General features: G+C 39.3%; 1 protein-coding gene across 12 annotated transcripts in view; it reads right to left on the minus strand.

Annotated features, from left to right (window-relative positions):
- The window catches only part of LOC125454807 (utrophin), a 572,019-nt gene that overhangs the window by 397,765 nt on the left and 156,021 nt on the right, over positions 1-18,233 (minus strand). For all 12 annotated transcript variants that reach the window (XR_009446113.1, XR_009446114.1, XM_059648282.1 and 9 more), the window contains 6 exons: positions 17,047-17,201; positions 15,479-15,602; positions 11,687-11,774; positions 9,533-9,750; positions 2,842-3,019; positions 288-424 (listed from right to left, as the gene is read on the minus strand). Coding sequence is in view for 10 of the 12 variants with exons in the window: in XM_059648282.1 (XP_059504265.1) it covers positions 288-424; positions 2,842-3,019; positions 9,533-9,750; positions 11,687-11,774; positions 15,479-15,602; positions 17,047-17,201 (900 nt within the window). In the remaining 2 variants the exon portion in view is untranslated. The remainder of the gene's footprint in view (positions 1-287; positions 425-2,841; positions 3,020-9,532; positions 9,751-11,686; positions 11,775-15,478; positions 15,603-17,046; positions 17,202-18,233) is intronic.

The following is an 18,233-nucleotide window of genomic DNA, read 5'->3' on the forward strand; positions in this document are numbered from 1 at the left end:
CAATATGTTCTGTTTGCGTGCTAATTAAATAGGCCAAATTAATATCCAATCAAGCAACATCGCAAAACACACCTCTTAGGATCCTTAAGGGTAAGACCTCAGTGCATTTCTCCTAGCATGCATCTCCAAGATCGAGTGCTCACTCTTCGCTCCCCCAGCAAAGAACACTGTCGAATTTCATTAACTGACACACACTGAATAAACTTCTATACTTAGGAATTTCATTCAACTAAGCAAAGTAGCCACAGTGTGTTATAAACTTCTGTTGATAACTAACTGCTCCTTACCGCTGTGTTTTTCAATGCATTCTGAGCAGCTTCCAGAGTAATAACGGCATTCCAATCTGATGTAACCTGGGCCTCGTATTGGTCAAGCAACATTTTCAGTGGCTTTACAGCATCAACACTCCAAGGAGTTTCTAAACCTTTCAAGAGAGATTACAAGTCTCAGTGAAGTAGACTGCAGCAAGTTATTAGCATCAAAAATTAAATAACCCCAATGCAGTGGCCTCAACCATGATCTTAGGTTCATGTCACACTACATGTGACCCAACCACACTGTTCTGTATCAGTCTAATCTTCCTTACTTTCCTGTTTTGACAGCATCATCTTGATAAATGTTATGATCTATACCTTAATTTGTTTGTACAGTACTGAATTACTTATTACACTCTCTCACATACATACAAATCCTCTCCCACACAGAGGTACACACTCTCACAAACAAACACATTCACAGAGACCACCTTTCTCAAGCACATGCACACATACATTCTCTCCACCGCACGCACAAATCTGTCACTCTCACCTCCGGAACTCAGCTCTGTTGTCCATGTTTGGACCAAGTCTATAATGAGACCCAGAGATGAGTGGCCCTGGTGGAACCCAAACTGGGCATCACTGAACAGATTATTGCTGAGCAGGTGCTGCTTGATAGCGCTGTTACTGACACCTTCCACCACTTTACTGATGATTGAGGATAGACTGCTGGGGCAGTAATTGGCCAGGTTAGATTGCCCTGCTTTTTCTGTACAGGACACACTTGGGAAACTTTCTACATTGTTGGGGAGATGCCAGTTTTGTAATTATACTGAATCAGATGGCTAGGGGAACTGTGAGTTCTGAGCACAAGTCTTCAGTACCATTGCCAGAATGTTTTCAGGGCCCTCAGCCTTTGCAGTAAACAGTGTCTCCAACCATTTCTTGGTATCACGTCGAGTAAATCCAAGTGGCTGAAGACCAGTATCGGAGATAATGGGAACTGCACATGTTGGAGAATCCGAGATAACAAAATCCCCTTTTCTGTTGAAGGTTCGAGGCCTGAAACGTCAGCTTTTGTGCTCCTGAGATGCTGCTTGGCCTGCTGTGTTCATCCAGCTCCACACTTTGTTACCTCAGATTCTCCAACATCTGCAGTTCCCATTATCTTTGATCTGGAGTACTGCTGCCAGGCCACTCTTGGTGGTGCACTCAGAGTACACTTTGTGCCTTGCCATCCTCAGTGGTTCCTCCAAGTGTTGTTCAAACTAGAGTACCACCGATTCATCAGCTGACAGACAACCATATGTGGTAATCAGCAGGAGGTTTCTTTGCCTGTGTTTAACCTGAAGCCATGAGACTTCATGGATTTGCAGTCAATGTTAAGAACTCCCAGGGTAACTCCCTCCTGATTGTATACAACTGTGCTGCCACCTCTGCCAGATCTGTCCTACTCATGTAACAGGACATATCCAATGTATATGCACACTCTGCCTCCTTATTCTTGACTGCCCAATGAAGGAAAACATTCTCCCAGCATCTGCCCTTGCTGCCAGTTAAGTCGTAGACAAAACTGTTTTGAAAGGCCTTAAGTTTGCAGAGAATAGAATGTGAGACACCAGTTAGGAGTTCAATAGAATAATCAAACCTGAAGGTAACAAAGAATGGATGAGGGTTTCAGCAGAAGATTCCTTGAGTCAAGGGTGAAGTTGAATGACAATTTGGAAGTAGAAATAAGCAGTCTTAGACATACAGCAAATATGTGGTCTGACACCAAAATTGCAAACAGATTTGTTTCATGTTAGAGTATTGCCAGAAAAAGGAATGGAGTCAGTCGCCAGGGAAAGGAATTTGGAGTGAGGATTAAAAACAACAGCCTCTAAATATTTAATTTACTTAATTGGTATCTAGTATTGGATGAGCAGATTTCAAACAAACAGTCTAATGGTACAACAACAGTGCAGGAGTTGAGACAGGTGCTCAGGTAGAAGCCATTGCAAATTATTTTCCACTGCAATGAGATACATAAAATTAGCACAAGACAAAAGCAGAACAAACCTATCAAACCCAGGGAAGGATATGAAGTGAGTATAGCACAGATTCACCAAAATGTTAACTTTTGAGGAAAGGCTAGAGAAACTTCATTTGTAATCCATTGAGTTTAGAAATCTGACACAATCAAGGTCTGGTAAATGATAAAGGAATGTGGTTGGGTATACCCATAGACACTAATTCCCCTGGCAGGTCAATTCAGAATAAAAGGGCATCATATTAAAACTACTGATGGCCAGCACCTTTTTCACCCCAGGAATGAAAGTGGAAACAATGAACTTTCTTCTGAAATCAATAGATTTTTGTAAGATGCTGATAAAGAGATATGGAACAAAGATATAAATAAAGCTGAGGTATAGAACAACAATGATCTCACAGCAGAACAGGTGCTAAGAGCGAATTAGCTTATTCCTATTCTTACGTTCATCAACACCTTCACAAACTGAAAGAGATACAACAAAGATGCATCAAAGTGTAAGAAACATGGCAGTAACTTCACAGTTTTCTTCAGGATAATCTTACGCATACTTACCGGCTTGTACCTGCTGCTTACTCTGTAATTTCTGCAGAAGTGACATGAATCTATTGTTGAAATTACTAAGGTCTTCCTGGAGAAAGTTTGGAGCTTCAGGCTTTTTGCTAAGCATTTCTCCACGAGCAAGCAGTTTCTTAACTTGTGGAGTTATTTCATTCATTTGATTTACTTCACACTGCAGAGAAGGAAAATAAGCATAAGGTCCAAAACCACAACACATTTTTTAGGGAGTTACTTCTCTCTGTACGACAAAGGAAACAGTCAAATTATTCATTGTTTCAACTTTTCCTTCCAACCTGACCAATTTTATTGCCAATTTAACTGCAATAGTAAGAACCAGATTAATTGGTAATCATGACCAAGACATGGGCTGCAAATTACTGCAATAATACAGATTAGTTGTAACAAAAGAATTGATTTCACTTTCCACAAGCTGAATATCAGAGTGCAGAATTTTTCATTTTTGGTTAAGTTTTGATCCAGATTTGATCAAAGATTAATGATATACACTCTACCTCTGCTGTATAAAGATGCTCACCAAACTATAGCATAGTTTTCAAGAATCAGTCTCAGATATCCCTAACTCCAACCACAATTAATGTACTATGCAAATGTAGTAGACATATAATGATAACACACTGTTACTTTCTCTTCCTTTCCAAGATTGTTAAGGGTGACTGGCTCGATATTTACTTTCCTCTTATCCTCTCAAACCAGGTGCACACACGAACCCATACAATGATACATGTGCCAGCAAGGTCAAAACAGGTGAAGAACACCTGACTAAAGAGAGCACATTGCATGAAAGTTGTGCTTTAGAAGATGAGTACAGCCACTGTTAACTAGGTGGCTACAAAAAATGGCCTAACTGAAGAATAATTTCCAAGATCACCAAATAAGAGCAGGTAGGAAGGTTAATCAGAATCTGTGTAACTATCAATTAATATAGTTGTGAGCCAATTTTATCTAACTCATTAACATCAGCAAGCCTAGCTAGAAAAGAAAAATGCAAAAGAAGCACAAATTAATTGAAACTAGAGTGAGAAAACCAACACTAATCAACTATAACTATCAGAATACTTCCTCAGCAACCCCTAAAGGGTAGAATTCAGTTCATTAAATTTCAATGTCATTCCAATGTACCAACCAAATACTGTATCTCATGTACAAACTCACTGGATGTAGAGACACCATTAACTATGCAGCATGCAACAGGGAATTTCAATCAGCAGATATCCAGAAAATCCGCTGGTGATGCTGAGGCAGAATACTGTATAGCTGCAGCCACAGCGCATACATACATGGCTCAGCATTTGCTCATTTCAATGGTTATCCATTGTAAACACTGAACTTAATTGAACACCAGATTATTTTTAGTCTTAAAGTCACAGAATCAGACAGCATGGAAACAGACCCTTCAGTTTAGCCAGTCCATGATGAACATAAACCCAAACTAAACTAGTGCCACCTGTCTCCCCCGGCCCGTTTCCCTCCAAACCTTTTCTATTCATTTATCCAACCAAATTGGCTTTAAATGCTGTCATTGTATCCACATCCACCACTTCCTCAGGAAGTTCATTCCACATGTGAACCAACCTCTGTGTAAAAAACAAAATTGCCTGTTACGTCTTTTTTAAAGCTCTCTCCTCTCACCTCAAAAATGTGTATCCTAGTCTTTAAATTTCCCTCTTAGGGAGAAGACAACTACTGAACCATCAACTCCAACTATCTTTCTTATTATTTTATAAACTTCTACCAGGTCACCTCTCTTTCTCCTAAGCTCCAGTGAAAAAAGTCCCAGCCTATCTAGCCTTTCCTTACAACTCAAAACCTTCCATACTCAACAACATCCCGCTAAATCTCTTCTGAACCCTCTCCTGCTTGATAATATTCTTCCTATAAGTGGGCAACTGGAACTGGACGTGGTATTCCAGAAGAGGCCTCACCAAAGTCTTGTGCAACTTCAGCATAACGTCACAACTCCTATACTCAAAGGACGGAGCAACGGTGGCAAGCGTGCTAAATGCCTTTTTAACCATCCCGTCTATGTTACGCAAACTTTAAAGAATTATGTACCTGCACCCCTAGGTCCCTCTGTTCTATAACACTATCCAAGGTCCAACCATTAATTGTATAAGCCGTACCATTGCCTGTTGTACCAAAATACAATATCTCGCATTTATCCAGATTGAACTCCATCTGCCATGTTTCAGCCCATTGACCCATTTAATCAAGATCCCTTTGTAATCTTAGAAAACTTTCTTCGTTGTCTACAATACCAGCAATTTTGGGTGTCACCTGCAAATTTACCAACCTTTCCATATTCTCATCCAAATCATTAATATAAATAACAAACAACAAAGGACCCAGAACCAATTCCTGTGGAACACCACTAATCACAGGCCTCCAGCCAAAAAGTAACCCTTCACTATTACTCTGCCTCCTGCCATTAAGCCAATTATGTATTCAAGTGGCAAGCTATCCCTGAATCCCACCTGACCTAACTTTACTAATTAGTCTGCCATGCAGAAACTTGTCAAAGGCTTTAGTAAAGTCCAAATAAACAACGTCTTCTGCTGTCATCAACCCTTTTGGTAACTTGCTCAAAAAACTCAATCAAGTTTGTGAGATTTGGTTTTCCTTGTACAGAACCATGCTGACTAATCAACTTTTAAGTCTATGAATGTCCATAAATCCTATCTTTTTTCATAATCACCTCCAACAATTTACCTATAACCAAAGTCAGACTCACAGGTCTGTGGTTCCCAGTTTCTCCTTACAACCTTTCTTAGACAACGATACAACATTAACCACTGGGATACATAAGATCAGGTCCTGGAGATTTATCTACGTTTATATCCTCTAAGACCTCCTGAATGTTCTCTTCTGTAACATGACTGCTTTTAAAACATCAAAGTATATTTCTCTGCCTTCTCTAGAGTCCATTTCTTTCTCCCATCTCCTGGGATTCAACACAAAGATGACCTCCTTGATCTTTAAGAGGCCCTACCCTCTCGCCTTTAATCTATCTTCAGAATCTCTTCAGATTATCTTTAACCTTATCTGCCAATGCTATCTCCTATCACCTCTTTGCCTTCCTATTTTCTCTCAAGAATGTCCTACACTCTTTATATTGATTAAGAGATTCAATTGAACTAAGTTGTCTATAGCTAAAAAAATAAATTCCCTTTTAATTTTGACCGGAACCTCAATATATTTACTTATTCCCCCACTGGTACTTAATCTTACCAGCCTTACCCTTCACTTTATTAGGAACAAAATGCCGCTGAACTCTCATCATCACACTCTTGGATGCCTCCCACTTGTTAGACATTCTTTTACCTATGAACAGTCTACTACAATCAACTTCTGAAAGTAGTTGTGTCATACCATTAAAATTTGCCTTACTCCAATGAGCAAGCTTTAGCTTTTATGGAAGGCATATCCTTTTCCATAACCATTTTGAAACTAATAGAATTACGATCACCAGACCCGAAGTGTTCACCAGGTTTTACTTCAGTGGCCTGCCCTGCCTTATTGCCCAAAAGAAGGTCTAGTTTTGCTCCTTTTCTTCTAGTAGGAGCATCCACATTTCAATACAGAAAACTTTCTTGAGAACATCTGACAAATTCTTCAATATCCAAACCTTTAACACCATGGTAGTCCCAGTCAATATTTGGAAAACTAAAGTCTGCTATTATTACAACCTTATTATGCTTACTTTTACCGGAGATCTCCCTATATATATGTGTCTTTCAATTTCTCTCTTACTACTGGGGGCCTTTAGTACACTGCCAGTGAAGTGATCTTTCCTTTTTTAATTGTAATTTTTACCCATATACTTTCACTGGATGATTTTTCAAAAATATCTTCCCTAGTTACAGCAGTAATGTATTCCTTAATCAAAAACACCATATCCCCCACACTCCTTTCTTGTCTTCTTTTCTATTCTTCCTGTAGCATCTAAAACTGGGAACAGTGAGCTGCCAGTCTTGTCCATCCCTCAGCCAAGTTTCTACAATAGCTATGACATCCCACTCCCATGTTCTTAAACATGCCCTGAGTTCATCAGCCTCACCTGTAAGGCCCCTTGCATTGAAATAAATGTAATTTAGTTCTTCAGTTACTATATACTCTGACTGCCTCTTGTCTTTCTTTTCAAACTGACATGCTCTCCTCACAGTCAGAGCCTATCCCATCAATCCTTCCATTTACATTACTACTTAGAATTCTCCACTTGCCTTCTCTTTCATTATGAAGTCTCCCTTTATAGAATGAGCAAATCTCCCTGCTAAGATATTGGTCCCTTTCCAATTTAGGGTAGACCCATCCTTTTTGAACATGTCTTTTCTATCTCAGAAGACATCCCAAATGTCCAAAAACCTGAATCCATGAACAATACACCATTTCTTCAGCTATTGATTTATCTTCTTAAACCAGAAATGAAAGAAGCAACAAAAGGTTAATCTCAATGGCTAACTCAACTTACTACTTTTAAGGTTTTGTTTTTTTAATTTTCTACCTGACCTCTTAAATTCACTTTGTGCTGCTTTAATCTTTTCCCTGAAAATGTCATTCCTATCAACGGGTATAGTAACTTCTGGCTTCTCAATCTCACCTTTAACAGTTTGCTTTAAATGTTTAGAAATGCCCTCAATCCTGCAATAGGAAAGCAACAAACCATCCTAACTTTACACTCACTGCCACACAATTGCCTGTCTAAGCCCCTGACAGGATAGATCCCTGTAACAATAATTCTTGTCAAACACTGCCTAACAGAAGAATTATTCCAAGTGTCCAATGACTGACTGGCCCTTCCATTTTCCTCAGAGAGACTATCCCCTTCAATGTTCCAAAAACTGAATATCTATTTGACAGAGAAATTGCCACTGGAGACTTCTAAACCACCTTCTTACTTTTTCAGACAGTCACCCATCTATCTGACTGGTCCTGCTCAGTACTGACTTTTCTGAATCTACTCGCCATCTCACTCTGTATCTTATATATGGCTTTAATAACATTAAGCCTAAAAAAGTCTCAATAACACCTTATATATAAAATAAACTACCTTTCATTACCTACAGAAAATAATGTTAAAATGGAAAAAAGTTAAAAATATATATATATCAAACATATGAAGATTAGATAAAAATCAACCACTTAGCTGATTAATTGAATAAAAACCTCTTCAATAAATTCCTCTAAGGAAAAAAAAACTTCTTCAGTACTAACCACACATAGCACTCTCGAACAAAAACACAACTCCTTATTTAAAAAAAACCTGTTTGGATATTTTTTAAAAAAACGCCTTGGCAATGTCAAAAAAAAATCTAAAGCACATACAGACTTTTTTTTAATTTCTGAATTAAGTGTAAGAAAAACCTCAACAGTTCACTGTAGGCCCTTAACAAAGTTTTAGCATCAATCAATGCATCCTCAATTGTTTTAATAATGTGTAACACTTCACATTTATGCTTGAATTGAATGTCATCTTCTATTAATCTGCCTATTTGCAAACCTTCTCCACAACCTTGCCGATTTGTACAGTTATTTCATCAGACTTAACTGTATTCTTAATTAAGTACCATTTGTGAATTTAAATAACTTGTGCTGACTCCAGGCTGGTTTTATATATTAGAAATAGTACTCACTACATTTTCCAACTCCAACTCACTGCCTAATATATATGCTGAATCTTCCACACCCTTGGGAAACTCCTTACACAGCTCCCCCATAACTTAGGTCCATGACATTGGAAATTACTTTATTAATCCATTGAAGGTCACATATATGAAGCCAGAGATAATGGGAACTGCAGATGCTGGAGATTCCAAGATAATAAAATGTGAGGCTGGATGAACACAGCAGGCCAAGCAGCATCTCAGGAGCACAAAAGCTGACGTTTCGGGCCTAGACCTTCTTATTAATTAGAAAAGCAGAAAGCAGATGCTGGAAATCAGTAACAAAACAGAAATTACTGTTAAAACTCAGCAGGTCTGGCAGCATCTGTTGTGAGAAAGCAGAGTTATTATTTCATTAACGGGAGTGCTGAACAAGGGTCATTAGACGGATAACATTAATTCTGTTTTCTCTCCACAGATGCTACCAGGTTTGCTAAGTTTTCACAGCAACTTCTGTTTTTGTTCCCAATTAATTGGGTCTCTGATGAAGGGTCTAGGCCCGAAACGTCAGCTTTTGTGCTCCTGAGATGCTGCTTGGCCTGCTGTGTTCATCCAGCCTCACATTTTATTAACATATATGAAGCCTATGCTTTTTGGACTTTGAGCGCATGTACTTATTTTGGATCCTCAATTATATTTCCCTCAAGTTTATTATTTTCCTAAACTAATTATTTTCTGGGGTACTAATCCCAAGTTAATTTTTAACACTCTTCTTCACCCTCTTCAATTAAGCTATGTGACAATACCCCAAGCATAGGGCAGGTGTTCACAAAATGGGGATTAGGGACCCCTGGGCTGAAATTTTGGGGTCATGATCTTAGAGGCACCATTGGCTGCTTTGGAGCACTGCTTTATGCAAGGTCTTTACACCCCAATACCCTGGTCTCAAAGGTCTGCCCCTTACTCTGATCTCACACCTCTAACCAAAAGATCAAAACAAAACAGCCTTGAAATGGGATTACAGTGGGGAAAAAATTTAGGAGGCACTGGTGTAGACAGTAACTCACCCGAGATGATTCTTTCAATACAGCACTGTTTGCACATTTTAGCCAGTCTTCTTTGGATTGCACAATTTTTTCAAAGTCTTGTAGTTCTGAATAAATACAGTTAATATTTTCTTGATACTGCAATTTTCCATTCAGCTTGTCCATTTTCTGATTGTTATCTTTCCATTCTATTGACAAATTCTCCAGTGTGTGTTTTACTTCCTCTGTTGGTAGTCCTTCTGCAAGAAGTTTACATTGCATATAGTATTACACACAATGGTGAGCAACATGGTCAAACACCCAGTGAGATCTACATGAATAAACTCAATTTGAAGTTTAGGGGGACTTAAATATGAAAGCAACTCTTTTCAATTTAATTGCAAATAGGAACAGAGAATCTCATCGTCCCATTTCTAAATTCACATTGTTAGCAACACAATGAATCAATCCTCCCTTCTTATTAATTAGAAAAGCAGAAAGCAGATGCTGGAAATCAGTAACAAAACAGAAATTACTGTTAAAACTCAGCAGGTCTGGCAGCATCTGTTGTGAGAAAGCAGAGTTATTATTTCATTAACGGGAGTGCTGAACAAGGGTCATTAGACGGATAACATTAATTCTGTTTTCTCTCCACAGATGCTGCCAGGTTTGCTAAGTTTTCACAGCAACTTCTGTTTTTGTTCCCAATTAATTATTTAGGTTTGATCCAAGACTTGAATTGTATTTAAAACTATCCAAATCTCATACACTGTTGATTTCTCTACTCCATCTTCAGGGACAATCTGCCAGCTCAGAAAAAAAGTGGTACACTTTCTGACACTGCAGGCAAGCCCTAATCCCAGAATGCATAGCTTTCTCATAACACCAGATAGCAATACCATCCTTGATGGCAGACCAAACCATTACCGTTGCCAGAGTGAGAGAGCCCGGTACAAAGAGAAAATGTCAACTCATGGAGTCCAACTGAAACAGTTTCGTTAAAAAAAAATCTGAATACCGCGGAAGGATCATTTCTAATAACAAGCATAAACATTACCATTATAAAGTCACAGAATCTTAAGCACAGAAACAGAACTTTCAGTCCAAAGGCATCCCAATCTGGCCTGATCCCATTTATCAGCATTTGGCCCATGTCCCTCTAAACTCTTCCTGTTCATATACCCATCCAAATGCCTTTAAATGTTGCAATTGTAACCCATTAGTTTAAAAAATATTCAGTTACTTTCGAGCAAAACAGAGTAGACTAACAAATTCAGTAAATAACCCTCAACCTATTTGAGGATCAATTGTACAATGTTGATCAAATCAGAATGATTGGTCAAAAATTCATAGAGTAAAGAATCTCTGACATCAACACTCGGGACACTGCAGGGAGTTATCCTGTGCTAGAAGAGGATTATAAGAAGGAACAAGAATAAGACTTCTAGGAAGCTATCAGGAGAGAAATTAAAAACATACTAATTAGTCAATTAGCTGCAATCAAAGCAAAAGCAGTCAATTATCAGCATGCCTGTTGCATAGTCAAGATAATCGGACAGACTAAAATTCACACATCCAAATATTTAAAAAGATTTTACACTATAAAACTCCACCAAATTTAGAAAATAATTGCTATCTTTTATTACAAGCCGAAATTATTTCTACCATCAGGGTTTGATCATTTATTGTTTTTATATAAACAAAACATAATAGTAACACAAATGAAAAGCCAATACATTTAATATTTCCTCTGATTTCACACTCAGATTATATACTACGGCACAATGTGCTGTTCAAGCGCTAAAGTCAACATTGCTTCCTGCCTTCCACAGTGACACAGAAGTCTCACGGCCATATATAAAATCTGCAATCAGTACAACTTAAATCTGAAGCTGCAAATATAAAATTAGGATTTTGCCATTAGTAAGGCTAAAAGCAAATCATTCCAAAAATACAGGAGAGAACAATTTAAACAAGTCAGGTCAATTAAAAAATAGAAATGCACTGTCAAGACTAAGCTGTTCAGCATTAAGGCTAATCGGCAGGGCAGGAATCATAAGATCCAAAGACTGCAGTTTGGAGGTTCTATAGTGCAGAATTGCCACTCAATAAAATCATTCAAGTTTCAATTCTTCGAACACTTGAGAACAAGGATTTGAAATATGCTTATGATATGTAGACTTGATATAGTTTTACCTTTCTCCATTGAGTCAAGCAAGGCCTGTCCCACCTGCTTTAATGATTTTGACTGTCTCTCTTTTTCAGTCTTCTCCTTTTCCAGAGCCTAAAGTCACCAAATTATTCAACAAATTTCAGGTCACTGTATTTATACTTCACTGATTTAGTGAAACATACATATGTATAATATTTTAATCGATATTTTTAGTGTCACTCACACACATTAATACATTGCACTCTGCTTCCTGCCACTCAGCCAACTCTAGGTTCAATTTTCCCAATTTCCTCAGATCGCTTTTTTTTCCACAGGATGAAGATGTCACATTAAGTGCCCATCCCTAATTAGCCAGACGGTAGTTAAGAGTCAACTATAATATTATGGGCCTGGACTCTCATGTAGGCCACACAAGGTAAAGATGCCAATTTCCTTCCCTAATGCATATTCGTGAACCAGATAGGCAATTTCCTGACAGGCAACAATGGATTCATCATCATTAGACTCTTACTGCCAGGTTGTATTTACTAAAATCAAATTCCATCCTTTTCCATGGCAGGAACCAAACCTCTTAGCCTCTTAGCTTTGCTGTCTGTCTCCTGTATGCAGCTTTACCAAACGCTTTGATGGAGGTCTTACTCAGACAGTAGTAAGGGAATGGAACGCTTTGCCTGCAACAGTAGTAGATTTGCCAACTTTAGGTACATTTCAGTCATCATTGGACAAGGATATGGACGTACGTGGAATAGTGTAGGTTAGATGGGCTTCACGTCGGTACGACAGGTTGGCACAACATCGAGGGCTGAAGGGCCTGTACTGTCCTGTAATGTTCTATGTTAAGCTCAAGTAGACCACATCAAGCGCACTGCTCTCATCTACACACCTGATTACCTCTTCAAAACATTCAATCAAGTTGGTCAGGCATGACCTCCCCTCAACAAAACTACACTGGCTATTCTTGACTAATCCTTGCCTCTCCAACTGCAAGTGAATCCTGTTCCTCAGAATTGCTTCTAACACTTTGCCCACCAGAGGCATTGGCTTGTATTTCCTGGTTTATCTCTTGCTCCCTTCTTGAATAACAGTACCATAGTGGCTGTCCTTCAGTCCACTAGCATGTCTCAAAATTATTGCCAACACCCCTGCTATTTCCTCCCTTGCCTCACCTCAACAGCCTGGCATACATTTCGACCAGTCCTGGACACCTGCCAGACCACTCTCAACCTCCTGTTTATGCTAATTTCTTTAAATTATACTATAGGCTTTCTCCCCGATTTCTATACCCACATCGTCCCTCTGACTCGAGTACACAGGCAAAGTATTCATTTATATCCCGACAAAGGATTTGTTGGCTCACATCTTTGGCGTTCTAGAAACATATTGGCCCTGAGCTCTCCCTATTTCCTTCTTGAACGTGACACAGATTTCTGACATAGATTTACTTAAAAGTATTGGTTCCCTGATTTACAACATTTGGCTAATTGGCATGATCCCATACGAAGCACAATTTTAAATATCTGACATAGAAACATTTCATGTGCTTACAAATAGCGGCTTTACATTTGCATACATTGTGTTGTGACTTTCATATAAATTGACTTATAAACAGACTCCGGAAAGGAACCTGTTCACAATCCAGGGACTGACTATCAGCTCCCAGTCCACTGGTCAAATCATAATCTTATTAAAGTGGGTCTTCCCCCGGGACAGAGCCTGGATTGTAGACAACTCTTGTACTTTTCCATAACTAACTTACATCTAATGGAACTATGACTGGTCTCTGCAAAATGCTTCCCCACTGATACTTAAACCACTTACTGGGCTTCATTGCCTAAAGTTATGTCCAGGGCCGCTCCTATTTGTAGGGCCTTCCAACACACTGGCTTAAAAATCTCTCCTGGATACATTTTAAGAATTCTGGAATCTCTAAACTTTTCACACTATTACTATTCCAGTTAATTTTACGGAAATTGATATTCCCTACTTTCACTGCCTTTATCACTTTCACACTTCTCTGAAATGTGCCAACATATCTGGTCTACAATTTCTTTCGGCTGTTAGGGAGCCTATAGGCCACTCCCAGCATTGTGATTGTGTTTGGTTTTAAGTTCTACCCATATGGTTTAATGTGAGGAGTCTTCTAAAATATCATCCCACCATCACTGCTGTAATTGATTCACTGATCAACATTGCAACACACTCTCATATTTTACCTCCATTCCTGCCTCACCTAAAGATCCTATATACTGAAACACTGTACAGATAATCTTGTCTCTCTCTTAGTCATCATCAGTGAGAGCAATTGCATCGTACGCACCTTTGTTTTAATTTCTGCTGTGAACTCACCTGTCAGGTTCTTTGTGTGAACACAAACACATGCAAGCTTGCCAAACTCCCTTGTGCCTCAAACTGCCTATAATTTCTGAGATAGTAGGAACTGCAGATGCTGGAGAATCTGAGATAAACAAGGCGTAGAGCTGGATGAACACAGCAGGCCAAGCAGCATCACAGGAGCAGGAAAGCTGACGTTTCGGGCCGAGACCCTTCTCCAGTATAATTTCTGTGCCTTTTTGACTCTCTTTCTTTCTCTACTAAATTTGGACATTCATCCACCTGGGTTGAATATTCTCTCTGAATCCCACTCCCCTGCCAAGGCAGTTTAAACCATCAACAGCACTGGTATGCCTTCCTATTAGGAAACTCATCCCATTCTGGATCAGATGAACACATCTGACTTGCACAGGTCCCACTGCTGCCAAAAACAGTCTCACTGTCCCTGAAATCTGAAGCCCTCGCAGCCTGCACCATCTCTTCATACATTCATGTAGCATCCTGCTCCTGTTTTTGTACTCATTAGCATGTGGCTCTGTAAGTATTTCAGAGATTACTACCTTTTGAGACCCGTTCTTTAATCTATTTCCTAGCTCCCTAAATTCTGCTTGCAAGACCTTTTCTCTCTTTCTACCTATGTCACTGATACCAACATGTACACCATCACTGTCTGCTTGCCCTCCTCTCTCAGCATGCCCTGAGGCTGTTTAGTGACATCCTTGACCCTGGCACCAGGGTGGCAACATACCATCCTCGAGTCTCTTTTAGAACATAGAACATAGAACAGTACAGCACAGAACAGGCCCTTCAGCCCACAATGTTGTGCCGACCATTGATCCTCATGTATGCACCCTCAAATTTCTGTGACCATATGCATGTCCAGCAGTCTCTTAAATGACCCCAATGACCTTGCTTCCACAACTGCTGCTGGCAATGCATTCCATGCTCTCACAACTCTCTGTGTAAAGAACCCGCCTCTGACATCCCCTCTATACTTTCCTCCAACCAGCTTAAAACTATGACCCCTCGTGTTAGCCTTTTCTGCCCTGGGAAATAGTCTCTGGCTATCAACTCTATCTATGCCTCTCATTATCTTGTATACCTCAATTAGGTCCCCTCTCCTCCTCCTTTTCTCCAATGAAAAGAGACCGAGCTCAGTCAACCTCTCTTCATAAGATAAGCCCTCCAGTCCAGGCAGCATCCTGGTAAACCTCCTCTGAACCCTCTCCAAAGCCTCCACATCTTTCCTACAATAGGGCGACCAGAACTGGACGCAGTATTCCAAGTGCGGTCTAACAAAGTTTTATAGAGCTGCAACAACAGCTTGTTTCCCTTGAAACCAAATCCCCTAATACCTTGGCCGTGCTGTTTCTCTGTCCTCGGTGTGCGAATTAAATATCATCTAGATGGAAATCTTTTTAACATCATTATTTAAATTAATTATTTTCTTTCAAATAGACAAGTCTCTGTAACTGCAGCCTTACCTTCACCTTTTCCTTCACACTAGATATATTTTTCTGTCTGCTGAAATCATTGAACATCATGTTGTCGATCGCACACTTCGATTTACCAATCCAACTCAGAAGCTCACCAGCATCGGCATCAAATCTAGTGATAAATTCGTCATGTGTTAGTAGAGCCATTAGAGAGATTAGACAAAGTTTCCAATTGTGTAACAGAAAATAATGATTTAATTCAGTGACTGATACCCATAATACTTCTATTGCTTGCTTCTTATATTAGAAAAAGGCGCACTATTACAGCAAAATACACACCTTTTCAAATTCTGTGCAGGGGGAAAAGGTCGAGGTCAAACAGGGGAGTAAATCAGCCAGGAATCCATTCTAAAAATATGTGCATCAACACTGGCTTATCACTGGGTTGGGTTTGGCTTTGACGGCTGTAGGTTACAAGTAAAGAATTGTGCTGGGTGAACGATAGATGGATGAACTCATGTGGGACTCTACTCTTGCTGGATTTGCCACTTTCATGGGATTTGGAGGGGTGTGGGGGGATAGGGGGAAGTCTGTAAGAATATTTACACTCGATAATAAAGACATTTGTATGCCTGAATTAGAAGTAGATGGCATTTAAGTCCTTATTTTCTCTGACATCTTATGAGGCTATTGTTCCTAACGTAGTTAAAATGTTAGTAAGATTATACCTTCTTCTACCAAATATGTCGCGCTAATTTTGATGTTTTACTAATTTTTTTTTAAAACTTACTTAAGATTGCACCTGAAGACAATCTCAAACAAACTGACTGCTCAAAAACAAAAACACAAACACTGGAAATGAAAAGATGAGCCAGCAGAGAGTACATTAGTCCTTCATTACAATCTGGGTTTCAACAAATGGCTAAATCCAAATCTAAACTTTTACTTTTAGCTTTCAGATGATTTCCAGAATTTTTTTCCCTTTTATTCTCATTGATTCTTTTCAAAAGTTCTAATTTATTAAAAACGCATTCCTCTGAAGATTTACACGGATATTATCGGGACTGGAGCGTTTTAGTTACGAGGAGAGGCTGAAGAGGCTGGGACTATCTTCCCTGGAGTATCGGAGGCTGAGGTTACATAGGTTTATAAAATCATGAAGGGTATAGATAAGGTTAATAGCAAAGGACTTATTCCTAGATACAGGAATTCAAAACTAGAAGGCATGGTTTTTAAAGTAAGAGAGGAAAGGTGTAAAAAGGAAATAACTTTTTCACATGTAAGATGGCACATAGATGGAATAAGCTGCCAGAGGAAATGGTAGATGCAGCTACAATTACAACATTTAAAAAGCATTTGGACAGGTTAATAAACAGGAAAGATTTCAAAAGATATGGGTCAAATGCAGGAAAATAGGGCTAGATGAGATTGTGAAAGCTGCTTGCCATGGACAAGTTGGACCGAAGGGTGTGTTTCCGTTTTGCATGGCTCTATACCACACAAGGTTTTAGATATGTTTTTCTATAAAATCAGCTCTTCCGTGAAGGATCAATGCCCACAACTAGCTTGTCTTTGTTTCACGTGGAAAAGACAGTTTAAAAAAAGACTCATCATACCTTTTCTTGAATTCTACATCCATGCAAAATTGTCTTTTCTTGGGTGGTGGGGGAGGCACCAATCCCTGCTTCTGAACTGAATGTTCTGTGGTTATTTCAACCATTTTCACTGGACTAACCCGAGTTAGTCCCAACTCAGACGGTGCCCGAGGTATCTGTTGGATGGGAATTGGTTTCAGGGTGGGGTGGGGTGGAGGTGGAGCAAGGGCAGAGTGCAAGACAGAAAACAAAAAAACTTAGTTAACATGGCAAGTTCCACTCTATATTTACTGCCACTACATGCCTGATACCAACATTGCATTGGTAGAATCACTAGCGTGAAACTAAATTCCACTCATCCTCATGGCTCAGTTTACTGATGCATTATGCTAACAGGCCCCCTTATATACAGGCTCCAAAATTCTAAATCTTCTTTTAATATCCAGGCTGTATCACTTTGTGTGCATTACCTTACCTGCTAAGTTCTATTTATATCGTAAATAACATGTACAGTCTCCCAAATTTTTATATACAGTGTAAAGGAAAAAGAATGTTATTTCTGCATCCTGAATACAACCGTACTATGCTATCTGAACAACGATGCTTCAATTCCATTGCATTGTGCACAGTTATAGAGCCACACCACACATTTATTCCAGGCCAACCCATCTCTTACTAAAAGATGTCAAAGTGGAGTGAAAAAGGAGTCACCTTACTAAACAACACCACAGCCAATTCAAGATTAGAACTGACGATGAGCGTAGTTCAAGAACTGGGAATTGCAACTTGTCCAACCATAAGACCCTAAGAACATAACAGCATTCAGCAGACCAAGCTCCGTGATTCATTGAATTCATTGTTAATTTGACAATTCTTGACTCCACATTCCTGCCTGTTCCCGCAATCCTCCATTCCATTACTGATAAAAACCCACCTCAGTCTTGAATATACTTAATGATTCCACCTTGATAGCCCTCTGTGGTAAAGAATTCCGCAGACTCATTACCTTCTGAGAGGAGAAATTCCACATCATCTCAGCAGACAACCCTTGATTCAGAGATATGCCATCTCATCCTAAATTCTCCCACAGGGTGAAACAACCCTTCCACAGCTACCCTGTCAAGTTTCAATAAAGGTGACCATTCAATCTTCAAAACTCCAATGAAGATTGCCCAATCTACTTAACCCCTCCTCACAAGACAGTCATC

This window comes from Stegostoma tigrinum, chromosome 9, assembly GCF_030684315.1.
Source record: "Stegostoma tigrinum isolate sSteTig4 chromosome 9, sSteTig4.hap1, whole genome shotgun sequence".
In the NCBI taxonomy this organism is placed as follows: domain Eukaryota; kingdom Metazoa; phylum Chordata; class Chondrichthyes; order Orectolobiformes; family Stegostomatidae; genus Stegostoma; species Stegostoma tigrinum.